This window comes from Hemitrygon akajei, chromosome 11, assembly GCF_048418815.1.
Source record: "Hemitrygon akajei chromosome 11, sHemAka1.3, whole genome shotgun sequence".
Lineage (NCBI taxonomy): Eukaryota > Metazoa > Chordata > Chondrichthyes > Myliobatiformes > Dasyatidae > Hemitrygon > Hemitrygon akajei.
This window is the reverse complement of record NC_133134.1, coordinates 172,852,508-172,865,565: the sequence shown is the minus strand read 5'-3', so window position 1 is coordinate 172,865,565 and position 13,058 is coordinate 172,852,508. Positions and strand designations below refer to the sequence as shown.

Below are 13,058 nucleotides of genomic sequence, written 5' to 3'. Positions count from 1 at the left end.
AATGGCTTCAGCATGGTAGATCGTGTCTAACCAGTTTTGTAGAGTTTTACAAAGAAATTACCAGGGAAGTGGATAAAGCCAAGGCAGTGGGTGTTGTCTACATTTGGCATTTGACAAGGTCCCACATACAAGATTGGTCCAGAAGATTCAGTCATTTAGCATTCAAGACAAGTAGAATACTAGGCTTGTGGCTAGTGGAATGCCACAGGGATTGGTGCTGGGTCCACTGTTGTTTTTCGTCAGTGGTTAACTGGCTCCCGAACGGACAGACTTTAGTCTGCCCCCCAGGACACACTTCATCAAGAATCAAGCCAACTTTTCGATGCTTGGTCGTCACCCAGAATAAAAAGGACCACGTTTGCGGTGCCGAGTCCACCATGGACTCCACAAGCTCCAAGACCACTTTGCCGTGCTCCATCGATGTGGCCATGAGCTGGAGGAGTGGCTCGACAAAAACAAACTAAAAGTGTGAAGAGAAAAACACCTCCCATACGAAACAACACAACTGGATCAGCCAACGTGCATCAAGATTGGGGGTGTAGTGGACAGAGCGGAAGATTAGCAGAGCTTGCAACAGGATCTGGACCAGCTGGAAAAATGGCAGATGGACTTTAATGCAGACAAGTGTGAGATATGTCTTACGCAGTGAATGATAGGGATCTGGGAATACAGGTTCATAACTCATTGAAAGTGGTGTCACAGGTAAAGAAAGCTTTTGGCACACTGGCCTTCATAAATCAAAGTACTGAGTACAGGAGATGGGATGTTACGTTGAAGTTGTAGAAGACGATGAGGCCTCATATGGAGTATTCTAAGCAGTTTTGGTCATCTACCTACAGGAAAGATGTTAATAAGGTTGAAAGAGTACAGAGAAAATTTACAAGGATGTTGCTGGAACTAGAGGACCTGAGTTATAAGGAAAGATTGAATAGTTTGTAGCTTTATTCCTTGGAGTGTAGGAGAATGAGGGGAGATTTGACAGAGGTGTACAAATTATGAGGGGCATAGATATGGTTAATGCAAGCAGGCTTTTTCCACTGAGGTTGGATGGGACTACAACCAGAGATCATGGGTTAAGGGTGAAAGGTAAATTTAAGGGGAACATGAGAGGAAACTTCTTTACTCGAGATCATGAGAGTGTGGAAGAGCTACCAGCACAAGTGGTGCATGCAAGCTCAATTTCAACGTTTAAGGGAGGTTTGGATGGTCGAGGTATGGAGGGCTATGGTTCAGGTGCAGGTTGATGGGAGTAGCCAGTTTAAATGGTTTAGCATGAACTAGATGAGCTACATAGATCGAAACATGCAGTGAAACACACAGAGTGCTGGAGGAACTCAGCATGTCAGGCAGCATCGATGGACAGGAATAGTCAGTCAACGTTTCAGGCTGACACCTTTCATCAGTCCTGGCCATCTGAGTTCCTCCAGTATTTAGTGTGTGTTGCCCTGGATTTTCAACAGCTGCAGAATTCCTTGTGCATATGAAACCTACAGTGAAATACGTTATTTGCTTCAGCAGCCAACAGTATGAGGTTGTGCTGGGGGCAGCTCACAAGTGTCACCATAGCACTGGTACCAGTGCAGTCTGCCCACAGCTTAATAACCCATATGGACTGTGGGAGGAAACGCTGGCATCACGGGGAGAACGTACTAACTCCTTACAGACAGCTGTGGGAAGAAATGATAACGGGGGACAAGGAGATGGCTGATGAACTAAATTAGTATTTTGCACCAGTCTTCACTGTGGAAGACACTAGCATTATTCCTGATGTAGTGTGTGAAGGAAGAGGAGTGGGTGCAGTTACTATTACAAGAGAGGAGGTGCTCAGAAAGCTGAAAGACCTAAAGGTACTTAAATCACCTGGACCAGATGAACTGCATCCTAAGGTTCTGAAAGAGGTAGCAGTAGAGATTGTGGAGGTATTAAAAATGATCTTTCAAAAATCATTGGACTCCGCTGTGGTGCCAGAGGACTGGAAAATTGCAAATGTCACTCCACTCTTTAAGAAAGGAGGAAGGCAGTAGAAAGGAAATCATAGACCAGTTAGCCTGACCTCAGTGGTTGGGAACATATTGGAGTCAATTGTTAAGGATGAACTGATGAAGTACTTGATGACACAGGACAAGATAGGACAAAGTCATAACGGTTTCCTTCAGGGAAAATCCTGCCTGACAAAACTGTTGGAATTCTTTGAAGAGATTACAAGTAGGATAGGTAAAGGGGATGCAGTGGATGTTGTATATTTGCACTTTCAGAAGGCCTTTGACAAGGTGCCACACGAGGCTGCTTTCCAAGTTAAGAGCCCATGGTATTACAGGAAAGCTCCGAACATGGTTAGAGCATTGGCTGATTGGTAGGCGGGAGCAAATGGGAAGAAAAGGATCCTTTTCTGTTTTGCTGCCAGTGACTAGTGGTGTTCTGCAGGGGTCGGTGTTGGGACTGCTTCTTTTTATGCTGTATATCAATGATTTAGATGATGAAATAGACGGCTTTGTTGCCAAGTTTGCAGATGATACAAAGATTGGTGGAAGGGCAGGTAGTGTTGAGGAAACAGGTAGGATGCAGAAGGACTTATACAGATTAGGAGAATGGGCAAGAAAGTGGCAAATGAAATACAATGTTGGAAAATGCATGGTCATGCACTTTAGTAGTAGAAATAAATGTGCAGACTATTTTTTGAATGGGGGAGAAAATTCAAAAATCTGAGATGCAGAGGGACTTGGGAATCCTTGTGTAGAACACCCTAAAAGTTAGTTGCAGGTCGAGTCAATGGTGAGGAAGACAAATGCCATGTTAGCATTCACTTCAAGAGATCTAGAATACAAGAGCAGAGATGTGATGTTGAAGCTTTATAATGCACTGGAGAGGCGTCACCTTGAGTATTGTGAACAGTTCTGGGCTCCTCTCTGAGAAAAGATGTCAAAATGGAAGAAAAGCAAGAATAGGAATAATCTGAGCCTGAAACTGTGGGCTAAAAGAAGAAATTAAACAAGAGGTTTAATTTGCTGTCGGAGAGGGTTCAGAGGAGGTTCACAAGGAAGCTACTGGGAATGAAAGGGTTATCATAGAGTAATGTTTAATGGCTCTGGGTCTGGATTTAGAGATGCGGAGAAATTTCTTTAGCCAGAGAATGGTGAATTTGTGGAATTCGCTACCACAGGCAGCTGTGGAGGACAGGTTATTGGGTGTATTTAAAGCAGAGCTTGATAGATTCTTCATTAGACACAACATCAAAGGTTACGGGGAGAAGGCCGGACACTGGGGCTGAATGACGGAGCAGACTCGATGGCCTAATTCTGCTCCGATGTATTGTGTAAAGTGAAGGGATGGGGGGAAGGCAGGACACCGGGGCTGAGCAGAAGAGTGGATGATAGGCCATATGTCCTAATTCTGCTCCTATATCTTATGGTCCAATGGAATTGAAGCCCTATCACCTGCGCTGCAAGGCATTACACTAACCACTGTGATCTTGTTTAATTGTGGGTCATGAAATGATTCAAGCCCACAGCAGCCATGGTGAAACCTGACGTGTGGGTAACGTCACCAAACTGTCAGCTGTCTGTCCCTAACTCCGACCTCCAACCTTTCCCCAGGTGGTGAGGACCAACCAATTCTCAGTAACACGCCATGAGAAGGTGGCCAATGGCTTGATTGGTGACCAGGGGCTGCCGGGGGTCTTTGTGCTCTACGAGCTCTCCCCTATGATGGTGAAGTTCACAGAGAAGCACAGGTCTGTGGCTGCTGGTATGGATGCAGAGCAAGATCACGGGATGGACACTGGGAGTGTGGGTCACAGGACTGAGCGATGGACACTGGGAGTGTGGGTCACAGGACTGAGGGACGGACACTGGGAGTGTGGGTCGCAGGACTGAGTGACAGACACTACTGGGAGTGTGGACACAGGACTGAGGGACGGACACTGGGAGTGTGGGTCGCAGGACTGAGCGACAGACACTACTGGGAGTGTGGACACAGGACTGAGGGACGGACACTGGGAGTGTGGACACAGGACTGAGGGACGGACACTGGGAGTGTGGGTCACAGGACTGAGGGACGGACACTGGGAGTGTGGGTCACAGGACTGAGGGACGGACACTGGGAGTGTGGACACAGGACTGAGCGACGGACACTGGGAGTGTGGACACAGGGCTGAGGGACGGACACTGGGAGTGTGGACACAGGAGTGAGGGATGGACACTGGGAGTGTGGACACAGGAGTGAGGGATGGACACTAGGAGTGTGGGTCACAGGACTGAGGGATGTACACTGGGAGTGTGGGTCACAGGACTGAGGGACGGACACTGGACACTGGGAGTGTGGACACAGGACTGAGGGACGGACACTGGGAGTGTGGGTCGCAGGACTGAGGGACGGACACTGGACACTGGGAGTGTGGGTCACAGGACTGAGCGACGGACACTACTGGGAGTGTGGACACAGGACTGAGGGACGGACACTGGGAGTATGGGACGCAGGACTGAGGGACGGACACTGGGAGTGTGGGTCGCAGGACTGAGGGACGAACACTGGGAGTGTGGACACAGGACTGGGGGACGGACACTGGGAGTGTGGGTCGCAGGACTGAGGGAGGGACACTGGGAGTGTGGGACGCAGGACTGAGGGAGGGACACTGGGAGTGTGGGTCGCAGGACTGAGGGAGGGACACTGGGAGTGTGGGTCGCAGGACTGAGGGAGGGACACTGGGAGTGTGGGACGCAGGACTGAGGGAGGGACACTGGGAGTGAGAACACAGGACTGAGGGAGGGACACTGGGAGTGTGGGTCACAGGACTGAGGGAGGGACACTGGGAGTGTGGGTCGCAGGACTGAGGGAGGGACACTGGGAGTGTGGGACGCAGGACTGAGGGAGGGACACTGGGAGTGTGGGTCGCAGGACTGAGGGATGTACACTGGGAGTGTGGGTCGCAGGACTGAGGGATGTACACTGGGAGTGTGGGTCGCAGGAGTGAGGGATGGACACTGGGAGTGTGGGACACAGGAGTGAGGGATGGACACTGGGAATGTGGGTCACAGGAGTGAGGGATGGACACTGGGAGTGTGGGACACAGGACTGAGGGACGGACACTGGACACTGGGAGTGTGGGTCACAGGACTGAGCGACGGACACTGGACACTGGGAGTGTGGGTCGCAGGACTGAGGGAGGGACACTGGGAGTGTGGGTCGCAGGAGTGAGGGAGGGACACTGGGAGTGTGGGTCGCAGGAGTGAGGGAGGGACACTGGGAGTGTGGGTCGCAGGACTGAGGGAGGGACACTGGGAGTGTGGGTCGCAGGACTGAGGGAGGGACACTGGGAGTGTGGGACTCAGGAGTGAGGGACGGACACTGGGAATGTGGGTCACAGGAGTGAGGGACGGACACTGGGAGTGTGGGACGCAGGACTGAGGGAGGGACACTGGGAGTGTGGGTCGCAGGACTGAGGGAGGGACACTGGGAGTGTGGGTCGCAGGACTGAGGGAGGGACACTGGGAGTGTGGGTCGCAGGACTGAGGGACGGACACTGGGTGTGTGGGACGCAGGACTGAGGGACGGACACTGGGAGTGTGGGTCGCAGGAGTGAGGGACGGACAGTGGGAGTGTGGGACGCAGGACTGAGGGAGGGACACTGGGAGTGTGGGACACAGGACTGAGCGACGGACACTGGGAGTGTGGGTCGCAGGACTGAGGGACGGACACTGGACACTGTGAGTGTGGGTCGCAGGACTGAGGGACGGACACTACTGGGAGTGTGGACACAGGACTGAGGGACGGACACTGGGAGTGTGGGACGCAGGACTGAGGGAGGGACACTGGGAGTGTGGGACTCAGGACTGAGGGACGGACACTGGGAGTGTGGGACGCAGGAGTGAGGGAGGGACACTGGGAGTGTGGGACGCAGGACTGAGGGAGGGACACTGGGAGTGTGGGTCGCAGGAGTGAGGGACGGACACTGGGAGTGTGGGACGCAGGACTGAGGGAGGGACACTGGGAGTGTGGGTCGCAGGAGTGAGGGAGGGACACTGGGAGTGTGGGACGCAGGAGTGAGGGACGGACAGTGGGAGTGTGGGTCGCAGGAGTGAGGGACGGACAGTGGGAGTGTGGGTCGCAGGAGTGAGGGACGGACAGTGGGAGTGTGGGTCGCAGGAGTGAGGGACGGACACTGGGAGTGTGGGTCGCAGGACTGATGGAGGGACACTGGGAGTGTGGGTCGCAGGACTGAGGGAGGGACACTGGGAGTGTGGGTCGCAGGACTGAGGGAGGGACACTGGGAGTGTGGACCGCAGGACTGAGGGAGGGACACTGGGAGTGTGGGTCGCAGGAGTGAGGGACGGACACTGGGAGTGTGGGTCGCAGGAGTGAGGGACGGACACTGGGAGTGTGGGTCGCAGGAGTGAGGGACGGACACTGGGAGTGTGGGTCGCAGGAGTGAGGGACGGACACTGGGAGTGTGGGACGCAGGACTGAGGGAGGGACACTGGGAGTGTGGGTCGCAGGACTGAGGGACGGACACTGGGAGTGTGGGTTGCAGGAGTGAGGGAGGGACACTGGGAGTGTGGGTCGCAGGAGTGAGGGACGGACACTGGGTGTGTGGGTCGCAGGAGTGAGGGACGGACACTGGGAGTGTGGGTCGCAGGAGTGAGGGACGGACACTGGGAGTGTGGGACGCAGGAGTGAGGGAGGGACACTGGGAGTGTGGGTCGCAGGAGTGAGGGACGGACACTGGGAGTGTGGGTCGCAGGAGTGAGGGACGGACACTGGGAGTGTGGGTCGCAGGAGTGAGGGACGGACAGTGGGAGTGTGGGTCGCAGGACTGAGGGAGGGACACTGGGAGTGTGGGACGCAGGACTGAGGGAGGGACACTGGGAGTGTGGGTCGCAGGACTGAGGGAGGGACACTGGGAGTGTGGGTCGCAGGACTGAGGGAGGGACACTGGGAGTGTGGGTCGCAGGACTGAGGGAGGGACACTGGGAGTGTGGGACGCAGGAGTGAGGGAGGGACAGTGGGAGTGTGGGTCGCAGGAGTGAGGGACGGACAGTGGGAGTGTGGGTCGCAGGAGTGAGGGACGGACAGTGGGAGTGTGGGTCGCAGGAGTGAGGGACGGACAGTGGGAGTGTGGGTCGCAGGAGTGAGGGACGGACAGTGGGAGTGTGGGTCGCAGGAGTGAGGGACGGACAGTGGGAGTGTGGGTCGCAGGAGTGAGGGACGGACACTGGGAGTGTGGGTCGCAGGACTGATGGAGGGACACTGGGAGTGTGGGTCGCAGGAGTGAGGGAGGGACACTGGGAGTGTGGGTCGCAGGAGTGAGGGAGGGACACTGGGAGTGTGGGTCGCAGGAGTGAGGGAGGGACACTGGGAGTGTGGGTCGCAGGAGTGAGGGAGGGACACTGGGAGTGTGGGTCGCAGGAGTGAGGGACGGACAGTGGGAGTGTGGGTCGCAGGACTGAGGGAGGGACACTGGGAGTGTGGGACGCAGGACTGAGGGAGGGACACTGGGAGTGTGGGTCGCAGGACTGAGGGAGGGACACTGGGAGTGTGGGTCGCAGGACTGAGGGAGGGACACTGTGAGTGTGGGACGCAGGAGTGAGGGAGGGACACTGGGAGTGTGGGTCGCAGGAGTGAGGGAGGGACACTGGGAGTGTGGGACGCAGGACTGAGGGAGGGACACTGGGAGTGTGGGACGCAGGACTGAGGGAGGGACACTGGGAGTGTGGGACGCAGGACTGAGGGAGGGACACTGGGAGTGTGGGTCGCAGGACTGAGGGAGGGACACTGGGAGTGTGGGTCGCAGGAGTGAGGGACGGACAGTGGGAGTGTGGGTCGCAGGACTGAGGGAGGGACACTGGGAGTGTGGGACGCAGGACTGAGGGAGGGACACTGGGAGTGTGGGTCGCAGGACTGAGGGAGGGACACTGGGAGTGTGGGTCGCAGGAGTGAGGGAGGGACAGTGGGAGTGTGGGTCGCAGGACTGAGGGAGGGACACTGGGAGTGTGGACCGCAGGACTGAGGGACGGACACTGGGAGTGTGGGCCGCAGGACTGAGGGAGGGACACTGGGAGTGTGGGCCGCAGGACTGAGGGAGGGACACTGGGAGTGTGGGACGCAGGACTGAGGGAGGGACACTGGGAGTGTGGGTCGCAGGACTGAGGGAGGGACACTGGGAGTGTGGGACGCAGGATTGAGGGAGGGACACTGGGAGTGTGGGTCGCAGGAGTGAGGGACGGACACTGGGAGTGTGGGACGCAGGACTGAGGGAGGGACACTGGGAGTGTGGGTCGCAGGAGTGAGGGAGGGACACTGGGAGTGTGGGACGCAGGACTGAGGGAGGGACACTGGGAGTGTGGGTCGCAGGACTGAGGGAGGGACACTGGGAGTGTTGGACGCAGGACTGAGGGAGGGACACTGGGAGTGTGGGACGCAGGACTGAGGGAGGGACACTGGGAGTGTGGACCGCAGGACTGAGGGAGGGACACTGGGAGTGTGAGTCGCAGGACTGAGGGAGGGACACTGGGAGTGTGGGTCGCAGGACTGAGGGACGGACACTGGGAGTGTGGGACGCAGGACTGAGGGAGGGACACTGGGAGTGTGGACCGCAGGACTGAGGGAGGGACACTGGGAGTGTGGGACGCAGGACTGAGGGAGGGACACTGGGAGTGTGGGTCGCAGGACTGAGGGAGGGACACTGGGAGTGTGGACCGCAGGACTGAGGGAGGGACACTGGGAGTGTGGGTCGCAGGACTGAGGGAGGGACACTGGGAGTGTGGGACGCAGGACTGAGGGAGGGACACTGGGAGTGTGGGTCGCAGGACTGAGGGAGGGACACTGGGAGTGTGGGACGCAGGACTGAGGGAGGGACACTGGGAGTGTGGGTCGCAGGACTGAGGGAGGGACACTGGGAGTGTGGGTCGCAGGACTGAGGGAGGGACACTGGGAGTGTGGGTCGCAGGACTGAGGGACGGACACTGGGAGTGTGGGACGCTCTCTAGGAGTGAGTAGGACAAGGGATGGACATCGAGAGGGAGCAAGGGTGTGGGACAGGAGTGTAGATTAAGGGACATACACTGGGAGTGTGGCCAGGTCAGTCACTGGGTATGAAAGTGCAGGACTAAGGTCTGATGGTTAGGCGTGTGCAAGGCTGCTGGGAGTACTGAACTGGAGCGTGGGTGCGTGGGACGGTCACTGGCTCCAAGTGAAATGGACCATGGTGATGTGAACACTAACCTGTGTTCTGTTACAGATCATTCACCCACTTTCTGACTGGTGTCTGTGCCATCATCGGCGGGGTTTTCACAGGTACTGTCACTACAGGGACATACACACACGGCATGCACCATAGACCAGGTAAACCGGGCTATAGTGTCAGTTATATGCACGTCCGGTCTCCACTCACAGGAAGTGTAGTTACACATGTTGTCCTACACGCAGCATCTGAACTGCCACACAGGCCCACATTGCCAGTGCTGAAGCAACACACAGATTCTCACTGTCAGCGCTGAACAACCACCACACACACACACACATTCGCACTCACTCTCACTCACACACACACACTCACTCACACACTCACACACACACATTCACACTCACTCTCACTCTCACACTCACACCCACACACACCCCCCCGTGCTGCCTCACCACACACACACACACACACACACACACACACACACACACACACACACACACACACACACACACACACACACACACACACACACACCCTCCCCCCCAGTGCTGCCTCGCCACGCAGACTCACACTGCCAGTGCTTTTGTGCCCACATGCTGGGCACAGAGCAACTTTGGGATGGCCGTGCTGAGACTGTTTGCCTCTCTTTCAGTGTCGAGCCTGGTTGATTCGCTGATCTATCACTCTACCCGGGCCATCCAGAGGAAGATTGAGCTTGGGAAGGCCTCATAGCTGGTGCTGAGGAGGGCTGTTCTGCATGGACTGTGGCAATATCTGTGGATATCTCGTTGGAGTCCCTGATAAGCTGGTTTTACTGAGCGGACTTCAACCCACCCTTTACACTGGCTGATATTCTGGTATTGTTAAGCAACTGTAATTTATAATCATGGTGAGCAGGTTTACTTGTGTCTGTGATCTCGAAAGATGGAGGATTAATTCTAATAATCTCTCATTCCCCTATTTGCCCCTCCCTACTGCACCCATTACTGTCCCTTGTCTGCCATCTCCTTGTCACTGACAAGGGTCACTCTCTGTCCTGCCCTGTCCCAATGCACACAGGAGCCTCTTGCTCTCCTCCCCCCACCCCAGCCTGGCCCTGCAGAAGGCCTGGTGCTCAATATCTGATCAGTGCTGCTGAAGCAGAGCTGACCAAGATTCCTGAATCCAAAAACAGCCAGAACTTCCCACCCAGCAGCAAGCTCTGCAATTTAAAATATATTTATATTTCAAATTGATACTGTGACCTTGTCAGTTTTTGGTCTGCACAGGGAGCTCCCTTCACTGGGCACAGACTATTACAAAGGGATTTCTTCACAGGTTGACGAAACTTAACAGAAACTGTTGCCATTCCCATTTCACAGTCACTCCTTGGGGATTTTCCACCAACCTCCTTGGAGAACAAAGGGGTTGAGAGAGCAAGGATTGAAGACGTAAGACCTAGGAGGAGAATTTAATATTCCACAGCCATCCATGGCAATGAATTCCAAAGGTTTGCCGCCCTCTGGCGAAAGAAATTCCACCTTATTTCTGTTCTAAATGGAAGCCCCTCTATTCTGAGGCTGGGTCCTTTGGTCCTAGACTCCCCCACAAAATGAAAATTCCACTCTACTTGGGCTTTTTAATATTTGAAAGGTTTCAGTGAGATCCCCACCCCTCACCCCCCCCCCCCCATTCTTCTAAACTCCAGCGTGCAGGCCCCAGCGGCTCTAAAGAGCCGTCTGCTAGGCATTCTACACATTCCTTCCAATCTTATGTTATCTCTTTCTAAGGATTTGATTTCATTTTTTACCAATAGAGCCACACCACTCCCTCTATGTACCTGTCTGTGAAGCAGTGAAGAGGGCAAAGAGAGAGAGTGCTGTGGTAATGGGGTCGGCTGGTGAATGAATAGAAATATTTTCTGTCTGTGAAAGAAGCAAAACAATAAAGATGAAGTGTGTTTTTCAGTTTGTGGTTTGGTGAAGCGACGCAATCACTGGGGTCGAAGCACAACCCGACAAGGCAGCATTCCCCAGTTTGGGGGTCATGTTGGCGACCGGACCACTGCCATGCCCAACACTTGCAGGAGCTGGGTAGGATGGTGCGGGGTTGTAGCTCTCCCAGTGGGGCATCAAGGGAGATGACACTAACATCATGGGTGTCATTAACCAGGAACTGAGCAAAGGCAAACATAGAAACATAGAAAATAGGTGCAAGAGTAGGCCATTCGGCCCTTTGAGCATGCACCGCCATTCAGTATGATCATGGCTGAACCCCGTACCTGCTTTCTCTCCATACCCCCGATCCCTTTAGTCACAAGGGCCATATCTAACTTCCTCTTAAATGTAGCCAATGAACCGGCCTCAACTGTTCCCCGTGGCAGAGAATTCCACAGATTCACCACTCTCTGTGTGAAGAAGTTTTTCCTCATCTCGGTCCTAAAAGGCTTCCCCTTTATCCTTAAACTGTGACCCCTCATTCTGGACTTCCCCAACATCGGAAACAATCTTCCTGCATCTAGCTTGTCCAATCCCTTTAGAATTTTATACGTTTCAATAAGATCCCCCCTCAATCTTCTAAATTCCAGCGAGTATAAGCCTAGTCAATCCAGTCTTTCTTCATATGAAAGTCCTGCCATCCCAGGAATCAATCTGGTGAACCTTCTCTGTACTCCCTCTATGGCAAGAATGTCTTTCCTCAGATTAGGGGACCAAAACTGCACACAATACTTCAGGTGTGGTCTCGCCAAAGCCTTGTACAACTGCAGTAGAACCTCCCTGCTCCTGTACTCAAATTCTTTTGCTATGAATGCCAACATACCATTTGCCTTTTTCACCGCCTGCTGTACCTGCATGCCCACTTTCAATATCTGGTGTACAATGACACCCAGGTCTCATTGCACCTCCCCTTTTCCTAATCGGCCACCATTTCCTGTTCTTGCCACCAATGTGGATAACCTCACACTTATCCACATTAAATTGTATCTGCCATGAATTTGCCCACTCACCTAACCTATCCAAGTCACCATGCATCCTCTTAGCATCCTCCTCACAGCTAACACCGCCGCCCAGCTTTGTGTCATCTGCAAACTTGGAGATGCTGCATTTAATTCCCTCGTCCAATCATTAATATACAAACGTATATTGTAAACAATTGGGGTCCCAGCACTGAGCCTTGCAGTACCCCACTAGTCACTGCCTGCCATTCTGAAAAGGTCCCGTTTACTCCCACTCTTTGCTTCCTGTCTGCCAACCAATTCTCTATCCACATCAATACCATACCCCCAATACCATATGCTTTAAATTTGCACACTAATCTCCTGTGTGGGACTTTGTCAAAAGCCTTTTGAAAATCCAAATATATCACATCCACTGGTTCTCCCCTATCCACTCTGCTAGTTACATCCTCAAAAAATTCTATAAGATTCGTCAGACATGATTTTCCTTTCACAAATCCATGCTGACTTTGTCTGATGATTTCACCTCTTTCCAAATGTGCTGTTATCACATCTTTGATAACCGACTCTAGCATTTTCCCCACCACCGATGTCAGGCTAACTGGTCTATAATTCCCCAGTTTCTCTCTCCCTCCTTTTTTAAAAAGTGGGGTTCATTAGCCACCCTCCAATCCTCAGAAACTAATCCAGAATCTAAAGAGTTTTGAAAAATTATCACTAATGCATCCACTATTTCTTGGGCTACTTCCTTAAACACTCTGGGATGCAGACCATCTGGCCCTGGGGATTTATCTGCCTTTAATCCCTTCAATTTACCTAACACCACTTCCCTACTAACATGTATTTCCCTCAGTTCCTCCATCTCACTAGACCCTCGGTCCCCTACTATTTCTGGAAGATTATTTATGTCCTCCTTAGTGAAGACAGAACCAAAGTAGTTAT

The 13,058-nt window shown here is 53.6% G+C and overlaps 1 protein-coding gene across 3 annotated transcripts in view; it reads left to right on the top strand.

Moving 5' to 3' along the window:
- ergic3 (ERGIC and golgi 3) overlaps positions 1–11,127 on the top strand; it is a 44,405-nt gene extending 33,278 nt beyond the window's left edge. For 2 of the 3 annotated variants that reach the window (XM_073062287.1, XM_073062286.1), the window contains 3 exons: positions 3,594–3,730; positions 9,233–9,288; positions 9,834–11,127. In XM_073062287.1, the coding sequence (XP_072918388.1) occupies positions 3,594–3,730; positions 9,233–9,288; positions 9,834–9,913 (273 nt within the window). In that variant the 3' untranslated portion in view covers positions 9,914–11,127. Of the gene's footprint in view, positions 1–3,593; positions 3,745–9,232; positions 9,289–9,833 lie in introns of all 3 variants that reach the window. The other variant, XM_073062288.1, reaches the window with a different exon arrangement.
- Positions 11,128–13,058: the final 1,931 nt, after the last annotated feature.